General features: G+C 48.3%; 9 protein-coding genes across 9 annotated transcripts; 5 read left to right on the forward strand and 4 right to left on the reverse strand.

The window, feature by feature from the left end:
* BX661DRAFT_184756 (C3HC zinc finger-like-domain-containing protein) lies at positions 1-1,985 on the reverse strand. Its single transcript, XM_051536582.1, is given in 4 exon segments — positions 1-1,235; positions 1,268-1,563; positions 1,591-1,738; positions 1,757-1,985. The coding sequence occupies 4 exon segments, from the start codon at positions 1,864-1,866 to the stop codon at positions 119-121; spliced, it is 1,671 nt and encodes a 556-aa protein (XP_051390596.1). The 5' UTR covers positions 1,867-1,985; the 3' UTR covers positions 1-118.
* Positions 1,986-2,087: 102 nt separating this feature from the next.
* BX661DRAFT_184757 (molybdopterin synthase, small subunit CNX7) lies at positions 2,088-2,629 on the forward strand. Its single transcript, XM_051536583.1, has one exon. It carries the CDS (start codon positions 2,247-2,249, stop codon positions 2,514-2,516), a length of 270 nt encoding a protein of 89 aa, XP_051390597.1. The 5' UTR covers positions 2,088-2,246; the 3' UTR covers positions 2,517-2,629.
* BX661DRAFT_172018 (uncharacterized protein) lies at positions 2,581-4,585 on the reverse strand (the record flags this gene model as incomplete). Its single annotated transcript, XM_051533750.1, has 6 exons — positions 2,581-3,224; positions 3,287-3,373; positions 3,487-3,654; positions 3,878-4,078; positions 4,303-4,379; positions 4,503-4,585. 6 exons carry the CDS (start codon positions 4,583-4,585, stop codon positions 2,581-2,583), a joined length of 1,260 nt encoding a protein of 419 aa, XP_051390598.1.
* Positions 4,586-7,563: 2,978 nt separating this feature from the next.
* BX661DRAFT_172019 (uncharacterized protein) lies at positions 7,564-8,594 on the forward strand (the record flags this gene model as incomplete). The annotated part of the gene is made up of 3 exons (XM_051533751.1): positions 7,564-7,603; positions 8,080-8,255; positions 8,298-8,594. The coding sequence occupies 3 exons, from the start codon at positions 7,564-7,566 to the stop codon at positions 8,592-8,594; spliced, it is 513 nt and encodes a 170-aa protein (XP_051390599.1).
* A 1,458-nt stretch (positions 8,595-10,052) lies between these two features.
* On the forward strand, positions 10,053-11,107 carry BX661DRAFT_39383 (calcium-binding protein NCS-1). The gene is made up of 2 exons (XM_051539130.1): positions 10,053-10,212; positions 10,429-11,107. The coding sequence occupies exons 1-2, from the start codon at positions 10,149-10,151 to the stop codon at positions 10,935-10,937; spliced, it is 573 nt and encodes a 190-aa protein (XP_051390600.1). The 5' UTR covers positions 10,053-10,148; the 3' UTR covers positions 10,938-11,107.
* A 2,168-nt stretch (positions 11,108-13,275) lies between these two features.
* Positions 13,276-13,668, forward strand: BX661DRAFT_144400 (uncharacterized protein; the record flags this gene model as incomplete). Its single annotated transcript, XM_051533045.1, has 1 exon — positions 13,276-13,668. A coding segment is annotated over one exon (393 nt), but the record flags the coding sequence as incomplete, so codon positions are not given.
* A 1,676-nt stretch (positions 13,669-15,344) lies between these two features.
* BX661DRAFT_194184 (uncharacterized protein) lies at positions 15,345-15,914 on the reverse strand (the record flags this gene model as incomplete). Its single annotated transcript, XM_051537859.1, has 1 exon — positions 15,345-15,914. One exon carries the CDS (start codon positions 15,912-15,914, stop codon positions 15,345-15,347), a length of 570 nt encoding a protein of 189 aa, XP_051390602.1.
* Positions 15,915-18,948: 3,034 nt separating this feature from the next.
* Positions 18,949-21,096, reverse strand: BX661DRAFT_184765 (uncharacterized protein). The gene is given in 10 exon segments (XM_051536584.1): positions 18,949-19,133; positions 19,172-19,507; positions 19,543-19,789; positions 19,801-19,878; positions 19,892-19,977; positions 20,031-20,075; positions 20,171-20,301; positions 20,363-20,561; positions 20,632-20,910; positions 20,927-21,096. 10 exon segments carry the CDS (start codon positions 20,976-20,978, stop codon positions 18,979-18,981), a joined length of 1,608 nt encoding a protein of 535 aa, XP_051390603.1. The 5' UTR covers positions 20,979-21,096; the 3' UTR covers positions 18,949-18,978.
* Positions 21,097-21,205: 109 nt separating this feature from the next.
* BX661DRAFT_184766 (Alpha/beta knot methyltransferase) lies at positions 21,206-22,585 on the forward strand. Its single transcript, XM_051536585.1, is given in 3 exon segments — positions 21,206-21,798; positions 21,815-22,078; positions 22,096-22,585. 3 exon segments carry the CDS (start codon positions 21,538-21,540, stop codon positions 22,360-22,362), a joined length of 792 nt encoding a protein of 263 aa, XP_051390604.1. The 5' UTR covers positions 21,206-21,537; the 3' UTR covers positions 22,363-22,585.
* The last annotated feature ends 945 nt before the right edge of the window (positions 22,586-23,530 follow it).

Consider the following 23,530-nt stretch of genomic DNA (forward strand, 5'->3'; position numbering starts at 1 on the left):
CTGAGACTGGTGTTACTCTGCCTGAAAAAAACAAAGGAAAAGTTAATTATCATTCAAATCCAATACACACGAGGCACATTGGGCTTTGGCACGTGATAAAGCGGTCTGTCGCCAGAGCTCACGTCGTTGCTTCGTTGTTGGCCCGGATAAGACCCTTGATGTACTCTAGAATCGCATTCGCTCGCGAGGGGTCCTCAAGAGCTGCAGCAAGCGAACTGTCGCCCAACAGAGCCTCGAGCCCGCTTGTGTCGATGGGGGCAGGAATGTCGTCGATATCAGTGCTATACGCCGCGGATCCAAAGTCGTATTCATCTGCATGAGCGCCCGCATCCTCCTCTAACTCAGCGGCATCCATGCCCATGTGTGCCAGGCCCACAAAGCCATCGGCATTCCAGCCAGGGTGATCTCCAATGTGCTCCGCAAGCAATATTGACGACGAGCCGTCGTCCACACTGCCAGCTGTCCCCAATACCGGGTCGGTTGCTATAGTCGCATGTGTGTCTTCCAGTTGATGCGCTGCTGCCAGTCTTTTGGCCGCCCTGGCAAGCAGACCCGTGCTAAACGGTATTCCAAATGCCTTTGCCGCCGACGATATTGCCGAAATGTTGAATGCCTTGAGCTGCTTTAGAATGTCTGAGTGGTCACTTAAAACTGCTTCGCGAGAATCCCCGCCATCGACGCTGTTGCTAGAGTCGTTTGAGTCACTGCTGGTATCTTCATCCGAGCTGCCGCTGCCACTGGCTCCGCCGTATTTTCTCTTGCCCTTGTCTTTTCCGCTGCCACCCCCACCGACAAAGCCCATCGCCTTTGCGCGCAAAAGTGACGCTACTATTTTCTGCCACCCAGGAATTGCATCAGTGGCTGTATGTTGAGGTGCCGCCATCGATTCGACTGCTGTTTGATGAGTTGGCGATGATGTGCATGATTCGCTGGCGTCATCAGCTTCCTCAAAATCCAGGCTGGGCCCGTGGGCCCAGTAGCAGAACGACCGGTGCTCGCTGACCACGTCAAACACTCGAAGATCTGATTCGCCAGTATTGCTCGCCCCGGAAATACCTTGGTCGCCGCTTTTGCTGCTGGAGTTGCTGTCAAACAGCCACAGGCCAGCCGAGCGAAAACACAGTTCGCATTTTATCGCGGGTCGCGGCATCGCCAAATCTACTCGCCATCCAAAAAGCGCCAAAATCAATGATGAGATGACCTGATTGCCTTCCGGAACTGATTCTGCGTTGGGGCTGGTATTTTCAAATAGCCCAAGGCCGTTGACTTGAGATCGCGGATCAAGTTTGTCTGAAACGCGCTGAGCGGGTGCTTGGTGCTCGGTAGCTGCGCGCTAAATACCAGCATGTCTGCCGCCTGCTGGCACACCTCGTCTACAGTTTCTCGTGAGGTTGCAAGTGGCATATTATAAACACTGGCGGCGCACTCGTGGCCCTTCCATGGACAACTGGCGTTATGTGAGCTTTGCAGCTGTTGGCCGAGCCGCTCAAGCCACTGCGTCTCCTCACTGTCTGTCAAGTCCTCTGGAACCTCTGCAATCAAAATGGCCGAGCACGCCGTGCACTTTAACGTGCTGCAGTCTATGTTTACCCACCCGCTGCGCGCGCATCTGACAGGGCTCAGCCGTTGTGACTGGACCAGCCATGTGTGGATTTTGTATGTGGATATACGTGCCAGCAGGTCTTCGTGGCTCCACGGCCGGAATTTGACGAGACTACCTGTATAAGCTGCTGTGGCCCTGTTTGTCGAGCCTGACGGAGCCAATGGTGTGCGTGCTGTGGTTCGCCGTGCCCTCTTTGGTCCGAATGAGGACATTGCACTTTCTATCCGTCTTTTTGTTTGCTCCTGTACCGATGGCGCGGCCATAATTCGAATTGTGTGTTTGTGAAATTCTGTTGTCAATGCTGCGGGTGATTTTTGCGCCTGAAGTAAATGATTAAAGAATGTGAAAAATTAGCAAATAAAAATAAATGAAAAGCAAAAAATGGTTTTTGTTTTGAAGCACAAAACTCCTTTCGTATTTAGTCCATAAACAGGCGAGTCGGTGGGTTAAACTAATATCGCGTTTTTTGTTGCATTCTCTGAGCCGCAGCTCTCTGTCCTCTTCTTGTTTCGTCATCTGCGCAAAGTGGATCACTCAGGGTGCCACATTTCTTTGCCTTGCCTTGCTTTCTTTTTTCTCGCTTCTTTCGATTTATTTTACCTGCTATATCTAAATTTTATCACTGCAAACAGAGGACGCTCGCATGATCTCGATAAAGTTGCTTTATTTTGCCTCGGCGCGCGACGCAGCCCACGGCTTGAGTAGCGAGACAATTGAGCTTGAGCAGCAGGCGCCCGCGACGCTTCAATCGGCCGTAAATATAATTAGGCAGCGGCACCCAAATATGGAAGCTGTCTTGAAAACTGCGCTGTTGTCATTGAATCAAGAGTATTGCGAGGCTGAGAATACGCAGGACATTCTGCTGCGCGACGGCGATGAAGTGGCAGTAATACCGCCAGTGAGCGGCGGCTAACCATATTTCTGGAAATAATATATTATATATGAATATACAGCGGTGCTGCAATTGAAAAATATATCTATACAATTGCTCCCGCAAGGTCAGTGCGACTGGGCGGCGGATGGCCAGCATGGGGCAAATTCATATTAATGGAAGCCAGAGTCTCGCCGCTCCAGCCCTCGCCTCCGCGGCTATCAGCAGCATGGTAGTCATGTTCTTGTTGAGCATATGCAATTCCCATGCCTGTCCTGCTGTGACTGTGGCCATAGCTTTCGGTTCCAATGTTGGAATTGCGTGTCTGTGAGTTGTACAGCCGCTGTGGCAACTGTAATATCTGTGAGGCTGCTGGCTCGGCGGCACTGTTGTCCGACCTAGAATTATAGCTGAATATGCCAGAGTCATTTCCACTGATAATACTATTATTGACGCCTCCGCCCGAGCGCAGTGTCGGGTGGAGTCTGGGTGCGGCTCCCAGGAACACGCTATTTCCGTATATTGAATCCGGAGTGCGCAGGCTGGTGAGGCGGTAGCTGGAGAACGGAGCACCCATGGAAAACGGTGCCGGGGCCATGCCAGAGTCAAACCCAATGCTCGATATTGGCTGCTGAGACGTTTCGGCGATGCTTGAAAAAATGCCACCCATTGTCGTTGGTGAGGATGAGGATAGTGTTGGTGCGAATCCGGGAGAGAACGCCTGGCTTGCACAGCTCTCTGCAGCAAGAGCTTTAGATATTACGGCATCGGTCACTACTGGTGGTGCCCTAGTTTTTGGCCTCTGTTGCTACCTCCACTCAGACTGTCCAGCAAAGCCACAGCAGCAATGTCGCTAAGGTCCAGCAAGTGATCGTCTCGGCTGACCAACGGGCGGCAAACTTTATGCGCGATAAGTTGCTCTGGTGGGGTGCTCTATTGCTTTGCCTGCGAGTGTGGCACACGTTGTTTGCTTCAAATACTCCCTTTTGCGGAAGGCACTGCTGGTTCTCACTCATGGGCATGTTCTCCTTGTTTCTGTGGTAGTCTGCTGGAAACTGGTTGTGCTGGAATATCAACAAGTTGGGATTACCGGGTCCTGACGCTCCGCCGAGCATCCCGCAAGTTACCGATGTCAGGGGTGACAGTTTGGCCCGCTTTGCTGGTGGTAACGTATCGGTATCTACGTCCACATCGACATTGGTGCATTTGCTTGCAAATTCGAGCTCGCAGGCCAGTTCTTTCCCCTTTTCTTTGTGCCAGCCTCGGTGCGAATTCGAATCCTCAAGCCCTGCTCGGCAAACAGCTTTGACAAGCGAGTTGACTCCATCATTCCGGGGAACCGCTTGGGCGAGTAGACTGAAAATATGTCAGAGATAATTGATGCCGTCGGTGCACCATTTCACCTTCCATCTCAAAGAGGTCAAAGCGGAGGCGGAAAGAGCCCTCCATGCGCACGCTGAGATCGCTGAAGACAAAGTAGGCGCCTTGCATCAAGCTGGCGTCGCGCAGTGTGTGCAGAGGAGAGACCATGGATCCTGCCATGGCTGCTGCGCGGTGGCCTTTGAGATAGCGCAGTGGTGCTTTGGCAGCCTCGTCCATTAACACTACTTGCATGAAAAATGTAGGATTTGTTGTGTATGAGTTGCTGTTTGGGTTTAGCGGATCCTGCACAATGAGCTGGATAATTGGGGGCGGATCAATTGGCCGCCGGTCCACTATAGTAGTACGAACAGTGTAAGAAATTCATATTAGTTCAAAAGTTGCACGGTTTGTTTATTTTATAGCCTTGCTGCACTGAGTATTTTAATTGTGCGTATTTCATAATTACTCTTTTCGCTGACACTGCCAACGCGTGATCTCTCTGGCTGCTGCCGAATAGTCAGAATGTGGGATTTTTCTGGATAGCTACATTACAGCAAAAGCAATGGGTTGTGAACTCAGTAACCAGTTTGTTTCTATTTGATATGAATTGACATTGCAGCAAGGTGAAAGCAAAAATGCAAAGTTAAAATATGTTGATTGACGTACTATGCTCCACCAGCTGCATCGGCAGCTGCGGCTGAGCAGAGGAGCTGGAGGTTGTCTCCCATCAAAAAGGGACCCGTAGTCATGGTATGTGCGCAGACCAATTATGTTGTCAAATGAAATTTAATTAGTGGTGACAAATATAATCCGAAAATATTGGCAATATTAATTTAAAGTTTGAATAATATAAAATTTTTGCGAGATGAAAGGCAAGATATAAGCGCCAGATATCCGGAATAATATATGTATTTACTATATTGCCAAAGCGCTAGATAATCAAGAGAAACCTGGTATATTGCATTCTTATTACATCGACCATTTTTCGAATCAAGCGGCGTTGCCGGGCAGGCGGATATATATTTGCTTTACGTATTTTTTGTTCAGATACACGCACACGAAAATATAAGCTGATTAGCGTGGGACATGGAAAAATATATTTATTGTCTCTAGGTTTGTTCTCCGCAAGAATGTTTAAACATTCAGCAATTTCGTGTGCGCATATTTGCGTGTAAGACTTTTTCAAAGTACAGAATATATTGTCACTGTTTTTTTTAAAGTAGAAAATAATATTGATGAGCATTCTTTTTGCAATCTGGGGGTAAGCATGGTCAAAGTGAAAAATGGGGAAATGCATTGATTAAATTGTATAAAAAATTCGTTGCAATATTACTCTGGGCGTGTGTATATTAATTATGTGGTGTGTGCGGGGGAGGGGCAGTGCGTGCAATACACGATGAAAATGTGGGGTGAAGTACTTCACTTTATTTTTTGCCTGCCCAAAATAAAAACTTTTTTGGAGGAAATGGATAAATAATTTGATTTTAGCGCCTAAAACATGAGGTTTCTCATCAATCCCTGAATTAAAAAAATGAATTTTCCATAGAGCGATTCTGTAGAGCGATTCCATACAAAATTTCGGGGTTCAAATATTTTAGATTGAGGGCTTTGGGGTTTTATTAATTAGAAAATAATATAAATCTCTATAAAATGGCTGGTATTCAGCGCGCCCTGTACCCACGCCTATTCTTAAGCACCATTGCGGGCTGGAAATAGCAGGGAATCAGGGCGCTGGCCTTTGGGCCTTTTAGGCACTTAAACCAGTACCGGTGCTAGCGCCAATGCCAATGCCAGTGCCGGTGCTTGTTATTGTTTTGGATGCGTTGGATATAATAATCCCTTGCGAACACGATAAAGTCGATGAGACTTCTTTAGTTAATTTTATTTTAGAAAAATATATTTATATCCTCTTTGGAAAATAGTCCTATCATTCAACTTTTTATTTTTATATTTATATATTTTTTATGCCCATTAGCATAGATGCACTCCTCAGCCTCTACAAAATGTACTGTCCCTATTCTTTGACACTCCTGCGCAAACATGTCATTATTCACCATGTTACAACAGCCACATACGAGCTCACACAGTATATATTTTTACAAGAACTGAATAACGAGGAATTTAATATTGTCGACTATTTAAATCAAGGCTTCTTTAGGGAATGTTTCATCGTCCTTTGCCTCGGAGATAAAAACAAACCATGCAGCAACAACCTGAAAAACGCAAACACCAAACTCGTCAGCAAGCACAGGCACACGTTTTCAAGGAAATCAAGTTTGAGTGCCCACATCTCATTGGTGCGGCCTATATTGCTAATTATGAGGGACCGACAATTCTGGCGGCGTATAAATCTCATATATCTCAGCGCTTTAACAGGCAGTTAAAAAATATGGTTGACATAGCACTTAATGTAAAGAAAAGGACTAAACAGCGGTACGAGTTATTAAGAGTAAGGATGGCCATACTGAAAAAACAAATACAACAGTGCATTAGCAAGGATATCATAATTCCAGCAGAGCCGGGAAGCAGATCAATACCAAACAAATTTCAGATCCTGTGCTTCGCGACAGAATGGAGCACCTAATTGAGAAGAGTTTTGGCACCTACCCTGAGGATCACAGTTTTGGCGATAGGGGGCTCCAGTATGACTCTGTGGCCAATACAGTGAACCACATTGGGGCTTTTGTTGAGATTTTCCGGGGTTTAAATCTCAGCAAGACAATGAAGAAATTTCCCTTTTCCTGATGAGGACGTCTATTGTGCCGGGGTTTACTACAATTGACAAGACCATCCTTGCACGGTGTACTCTGTCTGTCACAAGCCGACTCAGAACGCTGCACAAGGCTAGTATTTGCTTGGATATTGGGATCCCCAAGATTCCGCCTATGAGTGAGCTTTTAGTCAAGTCGCTAGAGGAAATTTAGTCCCTATTTTGTGATATATCTTGTTGGCCATTCTCGCCTGATACTCAAGAGGTCAAAAGACCGCACAATTTTGGTGGGATCATTCGTACGGATGGCGTAGCAATAATTGTAGTACTTGACTCACCCACAAACACACAGAGGAAGGGATCAAGGCCGAGAGGATTTCACGGTCTAGGAAAGGCTCTGGCGACACTCACAGTAACAGCAACAACAATAGTGTACCCCGCAGTAAGAAGGCTTCTTGAGAATACATTGATAATTTGTCAAAAATATTATTCATGATATTGTTGGTAAATCAATTCTTTGTAATACCAGTCGTAGGGATATGTTATATTGTCTCGGATATAAAAGCAATTACAAAAAGGGTGAGAGGAAGACTTTCCGCCACACCAAAAATTCCGAGGCTAATAAGCGTCGTGAACGCGTGTTCCGACGGATTCGCGAAAATGCAAAAAATATCTTCAAGCTTGATCCCGCGAAGCTCGCCAAGACGGAAACAAATGATTGGTATACGTCTGTTGGGGATACCGAGCGCGGCTTAACCACTCTGGCTCCAGTACACTTAATTGCAAGTTATATGTTGAGTACCTCCTTGACGCCATAAAGTGATAATTTGTTTTAGGAGAACATTACCACAACACGCAGACCCTCGACAAGAGTCGAAAGTATGACGGCAGCAGCTCAAATGACCCCCTGCACCGCAAGCTCCGCTATCTTTTCTTTGTTAACAGAAAGCGCGCCGACATCAAACTCGCAAAATTTGGATCAGATGCAGTCCTTATTCTTGGTAATTGGACTCAGACATGACCCGCATCATGAGCCAATTCGTGGCAAGGGGCTGCGGTAAATGCTTATAGGCCAGCGATTCACTGTTTACTTGATTGGCAGTATTGTACTTCAATGTTTTGCCCGGTATGTGAGAGCAGGATGGAGAAATTTCACAAAACCCATGGTCTTCTTCTGAAGAATCCCAAGCACAAGTACCATGTCGCAATTGCAGCAGCAGCAGCATCCAATTCCGTTGCAGCAGCAGCGTTATCTATTTTCTCGCAGCTGCACCACTTCAGCCGCTGTGTCTGTCGCAGCAGCAGCCACCGCCGTTTCTGTTGTAACTAAAACTGCTGCTGATGCCGCATCTATTACTGATAGTGTACAGCAGAGTCGCAACCAGTGGATAGCTATTGCCCACAGTCTGCCAATATCATCCGGTGGATAGGAGAGGAAAAGGGCTGGCCTAAGGGCAAAGTTTCCCGCAAAATTAAGCAGCAGCTGCGGATGAACTGGCTGAGCGGAATCGGGAGCAGTATATCAATATCCAGCCGCCGATAATCCCAAGGGCATTCTCAGGCTGAGCGGCTGGTTGCGGGGCAGAATTGAGCGCAAAATCAGACAGAGGATACGCGATGAGTTGGCCACGCAGCAGCAGCATAAACAACAGCAACAGCAGCAGGAGCAGGAGCAGGTAGCCGCAACAGGCGTTAATACAATTCTAGAGGTAGAAAAACCTCGCCAAATTGTATGACATGGCTTGCTCCAGTGCACAATGAAAAACTGCCTGCATACCTTCAGGGCCGACGGAACCAAGATCAAGGATGGCGAAAAAGTGCCATCAGACAGACGGAAGTGGAATCCCGATATGGCTGCGGCGTTGAACTTTCGCATCATCATTAATTCCCTGCTTACAGGCGAGCGACCTCCCTGTTTTTCATGCAAAAAGGCATCGTCAGAGTCGGCTGAACCCGAGTCTACAGCGACGCTCAAGCCAAAGCCCAAGCCCAAGCGTGTGCGCAAGAATCCATTTCCCCCTGCCTCTTCTCTTCAAAAAAGCAATTAACCGATTAACGTCGTCAACCATAGTGGTCCATTGCCACTAGTTTTAAACACTTTTTAGGTTGCTATTCAATTTGGGGGAAGGATATCGATTTGCAGGATATTTGTAGACTCATTATTTTCGTATAGTGTATATGAATGCAATTATTTAGCGGAGAATGTGTGAGCACGCAAAAAAGGCGCATTAGTAACTTTTAATATTATTGCTTGCTTAAAATTAGACCTAGGGGTATTTTCAATATATACAGTCAATTATATTGATTTTGCATTAATGCCGTTTATTATTTAAAATATTTATGGTGAGGATAGAAGCTAACAAGGTAGGTAGGATGGTGTACAAAAATATAAAAATAAGTTCGATTTCAGTACTGAAACACACGAGACTCGCATACATGGTTCGAGAAATCAGTACAATAGCGATCTTAATCACATAATTAGCGTGGGAGGGACAACAATACCTTACAAGTTGGCATTACAAATGTGCTCACGCAAATGCATTAAAACAATATGTATATATATATACATTAATACTTTTTTACGTGATCAACTGCCAAATGCAATGTAAAGCTGCGAATTGGCTAGTCTCCATATGGGCCATTTACAAACAAGCCAGAACAATGTCCACGGATTGATTCGTCATTTGCCCAAAGACAATACAAAAATAATACAGCCAAGGTGTGTCCGTCCTGCTATACGTTGCACAGCGTTGCACAGATCTGCATGCGTGGAATATGTCCTTTTTCTTAAAAGAAATAATTGCGTATGCCCCCGCGTATTCTAGAGTAGGGAAAAACACTAATCGTTTGCTTAAAATGGGCAGTCAGGCGGACAAACTTTTAGAATTCTAGAATTTTAAAGGTCGAAACAGAAGCAATCGTTCTTCTTTTTTGGGACCCCCTTGATACCACCACCCATGCTTAAGTGTGTATTGAATAGCCAGCTCCTTGCTCAGCGTTTGCTTATTTTTAATTTAATTCCAGGAGCAGTGCCGCCTTGACAAACAATAAAATATATGTAAGGAGCGCAATATTTCTGTTGTTTAGCTTGTTTAGTGTGCAAAATAGCGTGGGTAATTTTCTTTTCTTTTTTTGCTGCAAAAACATGAAGGTCAGAATCGAGTGTCCATTAAGAAAAAACGTCATGCATGTCACTTTGAGTAAGAAAAAGGTTTATTGTTATTTACTGTTACAGCCTTTTTTTCTATTTTGGCAAGCTCAGAAAAAAACCAGTGAGGATTTTGATGACGATGAACGATGAGGCATTTTGATGCGTTTCTTTCCGCCAAGTCAATTTCAACCTTCGCGAGCTTCAAACCTTCGATTTTCGTGTTCTTTTTTCTAAATACCGACTTCTTTCTGCCAACCATTATTTATTTCTTCCCGCAAATTCAGCCTCCACTATATTTTCTTCTCTCTCCTTCTCGTCATTTTTCCACTTTTCATTGTACATGCGCACCACCTCTATACTTTTACATTCAACAACCAGCCACCTCGCCTAGATTATAGTCGAATCGTCAGCATTCAAGCAAAACAAAGAGAAAAAGGGCGAATTTATCAGCATGGGAAAGACAAATAGCAAGTTGTCAGCCGAGATACTCACAGAATTGCAGAGCTCGACGAAATGTAAGTATCCGAGAGAGGGAAGAAGAGATAGAGAGATAGAGAGTAGGTAGAGAGAGAGAGAGCGAATGAGTGCGTGTGTTTGTGTGTGCCCTCTTGTTTGAATTCAGAAAGCAACTGTGTCGAAATAAAAAATTGCTATGTTGTGCACAAGAAGCAATTTTACACTCAAACACTAACACTAAAACCAGGTTTCTCTTCAAATGAAATGCATTGTAGTTGAGCGAAAGGAAATACAGCAGTGGCATAAGGGCTTTATGAAGGACTGTCCGACTGGAGAGCTAAACAGGACAGATTTTAAGGGCATATACAAACAGTTCTTCCCGTTTGGCGACCCGTCGCGATTCGCAGATTACATATTCGATGTGTTTGACCGCAACCACAACGGTACGATAGATTTTACAGAATTCTTGCAGGCCCTGTCGATCACATCGCGGGGCTCTCCCGAAGAAAAGCTCAAGTGGGCGTTTGAGCTGTACGACATTGACGGCGACGGGTGCATCACGAAGGATGAGATGCTGAAAATTGTCGATGCAATATACCGTATGGTTGGGAGCATGGTGCAGTTGCCCGAGGACGAGGATACGCCGGAGAAGCGTGTCGATAAGATCTTCCATCTGATGGACAAGAACAATGATGGCAAGATCGATATGGCTGGTTTTGAGGAAGGGTCGCATCAGGATCCGCTGATCATGCAAGCCCTGAATCTGTACGACGGATTGGTCTGACTGCAACCTTGTTGCCTTCTTCTTTTAAAAGTAGCAGACATTATAATGCTATTGTTTTTCATTCGTCAAACACCACATAAAAAGGCAGCAATTCGATGGGGGGGGAATGTCATGTGGCTATAAATTGTCAATGCCAAAGGCATATGGCAGAGCCGAATAAAATGTACATACATGCCAATTGGCGGGGATATCGTCGGTCGGGGATATGGATAGAAGGGAGATTCACAAATACATTTCAGCTCAGCTCAACTCAGCTCAAACGAGCTCTTCTGTTTAACTGGGTCAGCTGTCGTGCAAATAAAAAACGCATGTGAGAACAGTTGTTTCTTTGTGGTGCAAATGAAAGTCCAGCTCGACAAATTGCCCTTTTCAGACCAGGATTTTCTGTGCATATTTGGAATCCTTCCAAAAAAGTTGCTTTTTCGTAGAGTCATGTTTGTGTGGCGGGTAAAGCCGGAAAATACACTTTTTGTAATGGAACTAGCAAAGCAAAGAGTGGGATTCCGACATAAAAAAGAAACACTTACTGCCCAGAGTGCAAAGCGTAAAAATAAATACACATGATAGCCACATTGACCAAAGTAACGGTTGCTGGTTGCAGGAGGGGAAATAAAGAGGAAGAGTACAAATAGGCATTATTCTTGAGCGCGAGAATATCGAGAGGGGATTTTGTTTGTTTATCCATTGTTTGAGAACAAGAGGAGGTGGGGGTAAAAATTGACCACTAGCAAGTAAAATTGAATTTTCTTTTACCTTGTGGCCATACTTCCTTTTTTCCTTTGCTAATTTTTCAGCATGCAAAAACTATAAAAAAGTATTAAACTTTCTTCTTTTTTGTATTTAAAGTTTTTCTTTTTACACTTTGCAGTTTCCAAATTTTCTCGGGATATTATTTTCCCGACAGTCACCAGCTAGCCGTCTCAATATTCTGCCGCCGGAGAACTGTATTAAAACCTCTTGGTACGCTGTTCTCATTGCTTTTTTATTTCAACTGTTCGCACGCCATCTGTGATATTTTTTCTCTCTTTATTTTGTGCTGAACACTTTTTTATTTATTTATTTTGCATTTTAAATTTCAAGTTTGCTTTATTCTTCCCTTTTCAATTAAAGTTTAATTGCGCCTGTATTATAATTCCCTTCTCCTTTTCTTTCTCCTTCTCTTTTTGGGACGAAACAGCAGGCGGGTATCGATATTCAAGCACAAAGCGCATACATCCTCTTCTCAAACTCCCTTGGTTCATACGAACAAACACAAGCACAAATAGAGATAAGGGGGACAGAGACAATGGCTCCCATATTGCTGAAGATAAAGGGCACCAAGTTGTTCTCGCCGTTCAATGAAATAGAGGACGTTGGCGACCTATCGACGCTATGGCGTGTGTGCACAAAGGTCAAAGATTCGCTGGAAAACGGGTCGCGGCTAGAGAACCTGTCATGGCGCCTGTGGCACCTGCACCAGACACTGGAGGCGCGCGGCAAGGGCAAGGACTACCGCAAGCTGTCTCCGGCCACGACGCAGCAGCTGGAAAAGACCATTCGACGGCCAGAGGCCATGCGCAAGGCCAAGCCCATGCAGATTAAGGTGCGGCTAGGAAAGTCGACCGCAGACAGGGCGGATGCCAGTGCTGATTCCGGCCAGGCGCAGTGCAGCCAGTTGCAGCAGCACGACGCGCGCAGAAGGGATGGCGGGTCGACGCAGGGCGTAAGTGCACCAGTGACAGCGCATTCCAGAAACGACAGGGACCCTGCCGGCAGCAGTGCATCAGGAAGCGAGAAAAAGGGCGTATCGGCAAAGCCCAACACTGCGCTTGTCGCCAAAGCGGCTGCCGAAGGGGCTAGCACGCGCGCTGCTGAGGCTGTGGATTCGATGGGCGGAATTGGATCACCACTTGGGTTTGCCTCTCCAGACTCAACTAATCCGGCTGCCGTGGCAGAGGTGGCGGCGGCGGCTCTCGCGTCGCTGGCACCGGTAATGCATACGCAACAGCCCATCCACACTCACACGCATGCCAACGCCCAGGCGCACACGCACGCCTGCACTAGCACAGCCAACGAGTCGGGCGAGGAGGTGCAGGCATCGGATTTTATGTCGTTCGGGCCGTCGAGCTTTCTGTCTAGTGGATTCGATCTCGACGCGCCGCAGATCGAGATCACGCTGGACGACATTTTTTCGGTCAACAGCGGCGACTGGTCACAGTTTGGCTTCTCAACGCTGCCTGCGGGCGCGCCGCTCGGTATGCCCGGGGCAATGGGCGAATATGGCGCAGCGCCAGCCATGTGGGGCGGCGTCGGGTATCCTGGTCCAATGGGCGCTGTGGGATTTCCAACTGCTGCACACATGCAGGTTGATCATGGGAAAAATCACAGCCAAAACAGCAATAATGGGCGCCGTCACGATGGGCCGATATGCGACAACTGCGGCGTAACCTCGACGCCGCTGTGGCGCCGCTCGGCCGATGACACTATCCTGTGCAATGCCTGTGGGTTATTCTACCGTTTGCATAAAACGCACCGCCCAAAGTCGCTGCGCACGGGCGCCGGGCGCAAGGACGGCGCCGATGATGACGCGCCCAGGACCGTGTGCTCAAACTGCGCGACCATGAACACGCCGCTGTGGCGCCGCGACGAGGATAACAACCCCCTTTGCAATGCCTGTGGATTATTCCATCGCCTGCATCAAAAACATCGTCCTATTGCGCTAAAGACGGACGTTATCCGCAAGCGCCAGCGCTATGACACAGCGTCCACGTCGGCACCGCGCAAGCGTAGTTCGGCGTCCAAGCAGCGGGCGACCATGACCACAGCCACAGATACTGCTAGTGATGGTGGCGCATCTGTTGCTGCACCCAATGCCACGTCAGAGTCGCCCGCGCCGACAGCCGTGACCGGCACAATGGGTCCACCAAAGCCGACAAAACCCAAGCGATCGCGCAGTAAAGTACAACAAGCGCAAATCCAAATTTTGGATCAAAGTAAAGATCAGGCGCCGGAATCATTACAGCCTGACTCTACGCTGTCGCCTGGACCCTTGCCCGTGGTGAGTCTTCAGGTGGACTCGACTAACACGTTGCAAAAATCGACGCCACTCACGCCCTTGTCAGCGCCGCCAGTGTCGTACTCGGCCAACGGCACACAGCTGCTAAATAGCGCCGACGCTGGGGTTATTCACTGCGAGCCGGCGCTGCAATCTCACGAGCACCACAATCACAGCTTTGACCAAGATAAGGGCCATAATCCCACGCCCGAGCCAACTGGCGGTAGCGGATACAACCACGCTAATACGTACCAGCGCAGGCATACCATGGCTTCCGAGTTTTCTGGGATGCCACCGGCGTACCATAGCTTTGGAAGCATTGACAGTGGCTCTCATAGGCCATCACTACCGCCACCGCCGCCGCTGCCACTGCAACAGTCTGCGACCCAGCCCATCTACCACCATCTGCACCAACACCACTACCAACAGCAGCAGCAACAGCAACTACAACAGCAGGGCGGATCGAATCACTTTGAGGGCGGCAATGGGCAGCGGACATTGGGCGCGTCCATTAACATACCCATGTCACCGCAGCTTGCCGCGCGTCCTGATACTTACTTCGCACGCTCTCAGCAGCCGCAGCAGCAGTCCTCAATACAATTGCCGCTGCCGCCATTGGCACTGTCCCAACAAAGTACCAGCAGACATTCTGCCGCTACTGCCGGCTCTGCAGCTACTGGAGTCGGTATTGCTGGAGGCAGCAGCAGCGGAGGCAGCCGACGCGTGTCGTCGCCGGTGCCGCTGGTGAATGATGCTCCTAGGTTGTTTACGTCCGATCGTCAGCTGCCCTCGCTCGCCGAGCTGGCATCATCGGCGCACCCGACAGACTCTTTTCGGTTTGCGCGCCAGCAACACCAATCGCAACAGCAACACACGCAGTCATATTCGCCGCTGAACCATTGAAAGCAGCTATTAACTATTCGTAAACACCCTCTATTAGAGTTCAAATATTATATTTACCTCCTACTAAATTTAATAGCCAGGCAGGGAACCCTTTCTTCCTTCCTCTCTCCTTCTGTCTGCTCCTCATTGCCTGATCACGCACGCAAATAAACGTCTATTAACGCTGCACTTCTTTTGGATGATGCGGCTTGCCCACCTAAAAAAGCAGTACCCAAAAGCAGGTGGTGCTTTTGGAACAGAGGTATTGCGGCAAGCCTAAACATGCGCATCACCTTCAACTGCTTCAACAAGGGATCAGGAATTCCAGTTCGGTTCACGCGATCAGTGGCAAAAGACGATTGGGACAAATATGTCCAGAATTTAGTCTATGCCTATTTTCCGCCATCGGCGAGCGAAGTGAGCGAGCGATAGTGACTTGTTCTGTTCTGTTCTGTTATTTTGTTATTAAGTACCAATTCTTCAATAAAGATCTAAAATACAGTCAGCAGCGCAAAGCTCGTGTAGAACAGACCGACAGGATATGCTACTAATAACCGCTGCTCGGACATGGACAGAACAGTGACAAACATAGTGGCGGATGAATATGTGCACCACGCAATAGGCAACACAGCAGCAAGAGCGCCCAACTGCGTGCTCTTCAAATCCACCGCCAACCCAACACTGCCCAAAAACACAATAGGCAACAGGCAGTAACCCAAGATACTAGCCGTACGCATAACAGCAATGCCGCCCTGCGACATCAAATTAAGTATAGTCCAAATTCCCAGAGTACCCATCAACCCGACGCCATAAATATAACCAAACTGGGATTTACCACTAAGCAGCAGGAAAGTACCCAAAACCAAGATAAACAACAATGGTCCGGCCATATCAGAGTCATCGTAGATCTCTGTATCCAAGGGCTTAAACGGGTTAAGAACGGAAAGCGTTTTGGACTTTATGTGCTGAAAATTTATCCCCAGTTCTTCCATTAGTGCGGGCTCATTGGGGAAGCCTCCGGTGCCAAAGGCCGCCAACCAGGATCTCTCGACTATGGGCATAGCGGTGCCGTATGAGGAGGCGTAAAAATCGTCGACTCCGCCCTGTTGCACTCCAGCACCGGAGGCTGCGCTGGGGTCCGTATACTGTGTTTGGTAAAACTCCAACCCATCCGCCTGATTGTTCATTCCTCCGCCATTGTACAACTGATTTTGGTCAAACAGGACCGAGTGAGCCATTTTTCTGTGAATTAGAGAGTAGAGATTTTAATAAATAATTAAAGGGGATGTACACGAACGAAAACAAAAAGGGTATTAGGAAGAGGAATTTGACGAGATGAGAAAAGAAAAAGAAGGAAAGAGACAAAATGAATGTTTAGTTGTGACTAGCGAAAAAATACTTTTTTTAAAGCGTGCGCTTCTGCTGGCTCGGTTTGATTTGCGCATCGCGGAAGACAGCTGATTATTTTCCCATACACCCGCGCGATGCCTGGTTCAAAACGCAGTGTGTATAAATTAGAAAATTGCCATTTTTTGCATAATTTTTATTATTAGAGACGCGCTGTTAATCTATCTATCGTATATGTATACACCTCTCTTTACATTGTATTCGCCAATATAAGCAAAAATATATTTTGCCAACTAAACACAACACGATAAACTACGACAGGGTCATATTTTATTTATTTATTTATAAACAATGTCGTCGGGCAAAAAGACAGAGTGGACAGAAGATTCTCCCGCTCCTGACAACAACAACCATAACAAGCCTGGGACATCCACACCAGCACCAAACGGCAGCAGCGGCAGCAGCAACACTGCCGCTGCTAACAATGCCAGCAACACCGGGGCAGCATCCTCATCAGCTGGGCGTTCCGGCGCATCACAAAAGCAGGTGGAGAAAATTGTGCTCCAGTACCTAAAGTCCAAGGGCTACAAGGATGCTGAAAAGGCGCTCCGCGAAAACGCAAACATTGACGGGCTAGAGACAACGCTCAGTGACCTTGCCAGTGCGTTCCCCTCAAACGAAGTGGGCTCGGACGCGAACATCCCCAACTGGATTCTCTTCTACAACGAAGCCGAGCAGGGTAACCCAGACGCCTACAGTCAGAGCTACCGCGAACTACGGCGGTGGATTGACAGCTCATTAGACGTGTACAAGCACGAGCTTTACGCCGCATCATACCCGATATTCGTCCACTCGTATATGGACCTGCTGGTGCGCGGGCTGGCGGAGAAGGCCGAGGAGTTCATGGAGTTGTATAGCAGCGACCACGCGATTAGCCACGGCAGGGATATTGGCGTTTTGGGTACGCTCAAGACCGCCAGCCATGTGGAGGAGAACGAGCTGGCGAAGCTGTTCCGCGCAAACAAGTACGGCATCAGGATGACGCGCGTCGGCTTTGAGCTGCTCCTGTCGTTTTTGCAGGACCACCACCATACTCTGCTGATGCGCACGGTCAACCAGCATTTGAATATTCGTACGGTTGACGGCACTGTGCCCATCTCCTCTGAGGCTGAGGCCGATGTCGGCATCACCGGCCATACGCAGAACCAGCTGGACCTGTTTAACTCTCAGGATATCGCCCTAGGCAGCGCCCCACTGGACGCCTTTGTGCGCGACGAAGTTGACCGCACACTGCAACACGAGATCGGCCGCCGCGCCAAGGACTCCACCAGCAGGGAGGCTGCTGTGCTGCTTGAGACCTTTGCCAAGGTCAAGCAGGAGAACTCGGCCAATGCCCTGCCTATGCGCGAAGCCACCCCTATGCCGCCGCCGCGTGGCGTCGACGTTGACCACCAGATGGCCAACCTCAAGGCACTTCGCAAGCGCATTGCCCTGGGCCCTGCCGCCCTGCCGTCGATTTGCATGTACACACTGCACAATAGTGGAGGCAACATGAACTGTGCGGCGGTCTCTGAAGACCTCTCGCTGCTGGCCGGTGGGTTCTCCGACTCCTATGTCAAGCTCTGGAGCCTCAAGCGCGAACCACTCCGCGGGTTCCAAAGCAACTTCTACCCAGCATCTATCAACTCGGAGGAGGACATTGAGTCGGTGCGGGAGAAGACCACCGACGACCACCGCAAGCTCATTGGCCACTCTGGCCCCGTTTATGGGCTGGACATGAGCTTTGACTCAAAGTACCTGATATCGTGCTCCGAGGACAAGACCGCGCGGTTGTGGAGCCTCGATACCTACACCAATGTCGTGTGCTACAAGGGCCACAACTACCCGGTGTGGGATGTGTCGTTTGCCCCTCAGGGTTTTTACTTTGCCACGGCGTCACACGACCGCACTGCGCGCCTGTGGAGCTGCGACCATATCTATGCCCTGCGCATCTTTGCAGGCCACCTGTCGGATGTCAACTGCGTGCGCTTCCACCCGAACTCCAAGTACATCGTCACCGGGTCCAGTGACAAATCTGTGCGCTTATGGGACGTGCAGCGGGGCAGCTGCGTGCGCGTGTTTACCGGCCATACAGGATCAGTCGACTGCGTGGCTATTTCGCCGGATGGTCGGGTTATGGCGTCGGCGGGCGAGGACCAGACTGTGAGTGTATGGGATTGGGGTCTGGCCGCTGCATGGATACGATGACTGCGCATACGGGGCCTGTTTATTCTCTGGCGTTCAGCCAAGAGGGAACGCTTTTGCTTTCGGGATCGGCAGACGAGACTGTTCGTGCCTGGGATATCAAACGGTCGGCATCGGCTAGCGACCACCCGATCATCACCCAGCGCCGCGACGAGCGCCAACAGCAGCAACAACAGCAAGGTGTTGATGGCGATGACTCTGGGGCTATGGACGTCGATGGCCAGGAAAATAGTGCTAAGAAATCAGCGACTGCAAACGGAACAGGTGCTTCCACTGCTGCAGCTGAGAGCAAAAAGCGCGATGCCGCAGGTATTTGGAATCAAAGAGAGTCACCGAGAGCGAGTCTCTTTTAAAGACATGGCGCACGAAAAGTACGCCGGTGTACAACATCATGATGACCAAGAGGAATCTGGCCGTGGCCACCGGCGCATTTACGCTCTAAGCATTGCAAATAGTTTCTGGCGGTCTTGCCATTTTTAAAATTTCTTTTTCTTGAAATTATTAGTCCGTTGTTTCGGTAAAAAAAAGAATGAGTCAGCCAAAGCGAGATATGCCGCCACCTTCCCAGTTGAGCGATGCGGACAAGTCAAGTGCAGGCTCGCCGGCATAGTAGTTGTAACCGACTGGCACAGCAACCCTGGATCTAGAAGACAATGTATGCTGCTGGGCCGTCGTTGAACCCGCCGTTGCTGGTTGTGCCTCGAGCTTGGCATTGGCCGAATCCCACTCGAGCGTCGATTTTTGGTCCTTCGACCTCCACGAGCCGGTTTGGATGCACGTCCACGGCTGCCAGAAGCACGCCCCCAAGTGCCACCAGTGCCTTCCCCTGTTCCGCTGCCGCCGTGGCCTCTGCCCCTGGTGGACACAGCTCTCCGCGGCTGTTGATAGGGTAATGGAGGCAAACCATTGTCTTGCAATACATCGAAGGAGCCGTGCGCATTGTCTGTCCGAGTCCTTTTGCGCTCGCGCATGGCTACCTGTCGATCGCTAGGCGCAAACTGGTTCAGGTACATGGCCCTATCCCGCTCGCTGTATGCCCCAGGCTTGCGCAAGTCCCAGAACCCTCGAGTGGTGACGAGTATCCCGGATCATCAGCACCAATAGTAGCACGCGTATCGCGACTCTTATCTGTATTTCCTCCTATTACCTCTTCATCGTCTTCGCTATCGTCGCCAATTAGTATTGACTCAGGCTCGTTGTCGTTGTCAAATCTGAGCTCGTCGTCAAACCCGTCCAAAAACTGCGATGGGTCCTCCAGGCCCTGAGACTCCCCTTGCGTATACTCCTCCGAATCGCCCTCACACATTTGCAAGCCCTCGCGGTACCACTGCGTAATTCCGGGACCCTGCGCATAACTTTTGGAGATTCAACAGCGCCATCTCGATGGTCATCTGAAAACTGAATAGAGTCGGATTCCGGCCCGGCAACTGGTGTCTTGTGTTGAAACGTGTGGCGAGGCGTTAGCCCTTGACGGGCTGTTTATAGGCGTCCTGAACTCGCTGATGGGGTCGCTGGACAGATCGGCGCGCATTACTTGTCGAATTGTGGTGAGTTCGCAAAGTGGAGGCATCAATGGTGACAGTTACCCTGTGGACTAGCATGCGGCGGTAGGGGTGGCGTCTCTGGAATCGCTTCCGAATGTTCAAGCGCAGAACAGCTGCATGTTCACTCGAGGATTGATCGACGCGCAAACAGATTTAAACTTGAAATCGTTGCTATCAGGAACCGCTTCCTCCAATGTGGTCGCCAAAAATATATCCCGCAAACCCAGAGCTGCCGCCAAAATATTCCTGCGTATCCTCTGCCAATACGATGGGCTGTGTGATGGACTGGCTGTTGTACCGGCGTATCGTCGGGCTGTGGGGCGGAGTAGTGGTGGGGATGACGGCATAAACAATTCATTGGATGTGTGTTGCACCCGCGCCTTGGCGTAGTGACTATTGTTGGCTGTTGGGCCGTTACCGAAACAATCTCAATATCGTTGCTCATGCAATCCACCTTGTTTGCACGGGTACTTGCATTGACCAATGTGGTACTGCCAGCTGTAGCTCGGCTATCATTACTGATGCTCTTGTTCTTACTACAAACTTCGATAAAGTCATCGTCGTCATCGTCGTCTACCAAATCGTCCAGTGCGATCGGGTGGTTTTTAATTTAGCGTCCCTTGTACTATTTGTTGGTTTTGACATTGCAAAGCCGGTGCAATGTACTCAACGTCCTCTTCGCTATCACTACTAGCAACAAGCACCTGTATCTCTACCAGCTCTGCATTAGCACAAGCAGCAGCACCATTAGGAGTTCCGGAATGCAAAGACCGCGTGCGCTTTCCCAGCAAGCTTCCAGAGCCCTCTGCATGTAATTTCTTCGGTGTTACGACAGTCAGCAATGACATTCCGTCCCAGACTTGCTCAGCGCGCCCTGTTTTGGTTGCGCGCGAGCTGTGGCGCTGCGCTTGAGTGCTGGGCCCTGGTATGTGGTCGACGGAGGAAAGCTGCTGCCTTTGGGGGCACCTTGCTGCTTGTACCTCTGCGCATTTCATGAAAATAAATGAGTGTGAGTGAATTATATGTGGAAATGTGCAAAATGCGTGCGAATTAAGGTAAATTGAAAAGTTATAAAAGAAAAAGTTTTTGTCAACGCGCGAAAATAAAACAAAAATATTAACAAAAAATACGAAACCATAAATGCGCGTTTTTCGAGCACGTAATCCAAATTGGTTGGGTCAATCGACCAGTTTTGGTTTTTTTCATAACCGATTTCTTGATCTTTGATCGACTGTAATACTTTTTCTTTGTTAACAACAGCCGTTACTAACAACAAATACAACAATAACGATGGGTTTTACTCGGGCATTGTGTGCAATTCGGTTTCCCGCCACGATTGATTGGCTGCAAGCAAGACGATCACAACAACCTTTGGAGCCATGTCCTGCCGGCATTACCACAAGGGAGGCGACAGAAAGGATAGCGGCCGCAATGGGACCTTCTCAAAGCCAAATTCAAACAACAGGAATGGCTTCAACCCAAGGCCAACTTTTTTCAAGCCCATCTCACGCAAGGATCACAGCAAGATGCACCCGCATTCGGCCTGGACATGCCGAACGTGGAGCTTATCTACGGACTTGCGCCGATCCAGGCTGCTCTGAGGCAAGGGCGCCGCGAGGCCTATGGGCTTTTTATTCAGGCTGAATTCCAGGGCGACATGCCTCGTCCCCGGTTCGAAGAGGTCATCAGTTTGGCGGAAAGCATGGAGATTCCGATAAAAAAGGTCTCCAGCCGAGCGATGTCCGAGGTACTGAACAACTCCGTGCACCAGGGCGTCATACTCAAGACTGATATATATGGTCAACAAACTGTCGGATCTCGGCAAGTTTGACAACGGTCAGCATGAAGTCGTGCTCAAGTCTGGCAATGTGGTGTACCAGCCGCGGCGCAAATTCCCGCTGTGGCTCTGTCTCGACGGCATCCAGGACACACACAACCTGGGATCGATCATCCGCTCAGCCTTGTATTTTGGCATTGACGGCTTGCTGCTCGGCGGCGAGGAGTACTGCCGCCCGACCCCCACCGTCTCAAAGACCAGTTCGGGCGCCATGGAGTGCATGAACATACACAGGATCTTTAAAATGGACAAAGTCATTGAAAAGCAAAGACTGATGGCTGGTCGATCATCTGCACGACTACGCGCACGACCGCTGTTGCAAGAAACATCTCGATTGATGAGCTTCCCGAGCTGGATTCGCCGACTATAGTTGTCCTGGGAAGTGAGCAGAGCGGGATCAGCGGCCCCATTCTGGATCTCAGCGATATCAATGTTCATATCCCAGAGAGGGCGGACACTCCTGAGTACATCGACTCGTTGAATGTCGGCGTTGCTACGGGCGTCGTGCTCTCGGCGCTCAAGATGCCCAAGGCCTAGAGACATAGTGACTTGGCTAAATCATTTCCACCACAAAGATAATCGCGATTGGTTGGGCTGCAGGGGTGGGGCAGGGAGAAAAATAAAGAAGCAAAGGAAAATTTTATGCAGACTTGTTTACATTAAAAATGAACAGAAGGCAGAAAGGAATCTGTCTCTTTGGTATACACTATAAGAAAATAATGAGGCTACAAATATACTGTTGAGAACCCCTTAGGAGGGCACGACCCAGGCAGTGGTCCGGGCTGAGACCCGCATGCGCGCACAGATGCATCGGACAGATGCAGAACGTCACCCGACGCCCTGATCCAATCATATTGATTTTGAAGGTACATAGTGTTCATGATTGAACCTGTTTTTGCCATATAATGATATCAGCAAAAATTGATGTAATTTCGAGGTATTTTAAAATAGCATTTGTTTTGCTATTAACACCTTTTTAGATGTTTGTATAAATGGTGCGGACAGGAGATTCCATGTACATATCATAGTTTAGTTTCGATATATACTAAGGTGTCTCATCCTCATGGTGGGAATACTTTAGTTTCCAATACATATTTATTTCCCTTTTTAGCAGTATTCATTGTGGCTGATTAGTTGAATATTCTTGGTTTCTCTTTTAACCACACTCACAACACTGCAACAACAATTTTACTGTGTTTAGTGTTATTTGTAGTCTCAATAAAATATACATTTAGTAAAGCTCACTTTATGAAATCGCAGCGTGCGTGCAATATCACGACAATCACATTATATGCGCCAGTAATGTCACGTGATGTATTTTAATTATGGCATCACAATTTTTTTTGATGATAGCAGCCAGCCAAAATACAAGGGTGGCTGAAACATAAAATAAATGCGTTTCTTCTCTTCTCTTTTTCTTTTTAGATAATGCATTTTATATACATTTTAATCAACTGCCAACACGCACACTTTCAGGTAAGTAAATTTGCACATATATTTGAATTTTATGGTGTTTTTTGGCTTGTATTTATATTATGATCGGGAGGCAAGTTAACAAGCGAGCAAGATGACAAGCGGGCGTACTAGCTGGCTGGATGACTGGATAGCACTGGTTGCAAATATAATTTTTTATAATTTATTTTTCAATAAATGAGCGTACCATTTTTTTCAAAACCAAATTCTGAAAAATGAAAAAAGCAAAAAT

This window comes from Kickxella alabastrina (assembly GCF_025024165.1).
Source record: "Kickxella alabastrina strain RSA 675 chromosome Unknown BX661scaffold_16, whole genome shotgun sequence".
NCBI classification, from domain to species: domain Eukaryota; kingdom Fungi; phylum Kickxellomycota; class Kickxellomycetes; order Kickxellales; family Kickxellaceae; genus Kickxella; species Kickxella alabastrina.

Bases quoted from the DNA above. Each gene is read 5' to 3' on its own strand.
- BX661DRAFT_184756 (XM_051536582.1), bottom strand. From the start codon at position 1,866: ATGGCCGCGCCATCGGTACAGGAGCAAACAAAAAGACGGATAGAAAGT. The intron at 1,564-1,590 runs GTAAACATAGAC...AGCACGTTAAAG, and splicing joins GATGCGCGCGCAGCGGGTGG to TGCACGGCGTGCTCGGCCAT. The intron at 1,236-1,267 runs GTCAACGGCCTT...TGAAAATACCAG, and splicing joins AACTTGATCCGCGATCTCAA to CCCCAACGCAGAATCAGTTC.
- BX661DRAFT_184757 (XM_051536583.1), top strand. From the start codon at position 2,247: ATGATCTCGATAAAGTTGCTTTATTTTGCCTCGGCGCGCGACGCAGCC.
- BX661DRAFT_184765 (XM_051536584.1), bottom strand. From the start codon at position 20,978: ATGCGCAGAGGTACAAGCAGCAAGGTGCCCCCAAAGGCAGCAGCTTTC. The intron at 20,562-20,631 runs GTCAAAACCAAC...ACGATTTGGTAG, and splicing joins CATTGCACCGGCTTTGCAAT to ACGACGATGACGACGATGAC. The intron at 19,978-20,030 runs GTAACTGTCACC...CAATTCGACAAG, and splicing joins GCCGCATGCTAGTCCACAGG to TAATGCGCGCCGATCTGTCC.
- BX661DRAFT_39383 (XM_051539130.1), top strand. From the start codon at position 10,149: ATGGGAAAGACAAATAGCAAGTTGTCAGCCGAGATACTCACAGAATTG. The intron at 10,213-10,428 runs GTAAGTATCCGA...AATGCATTGTAG, and splicing joins ATTGCAGAGCTCGACGAAAT to TTGAGCGAAAGGAAATACAG.
- BX661DRAFT_184766 (XM_051536585.1), top strand. From the start codon at position 21,538: ATGCCGAACGTGGAGCTTATCTACGGACTTGCGCCGATCCAGGCTGCT.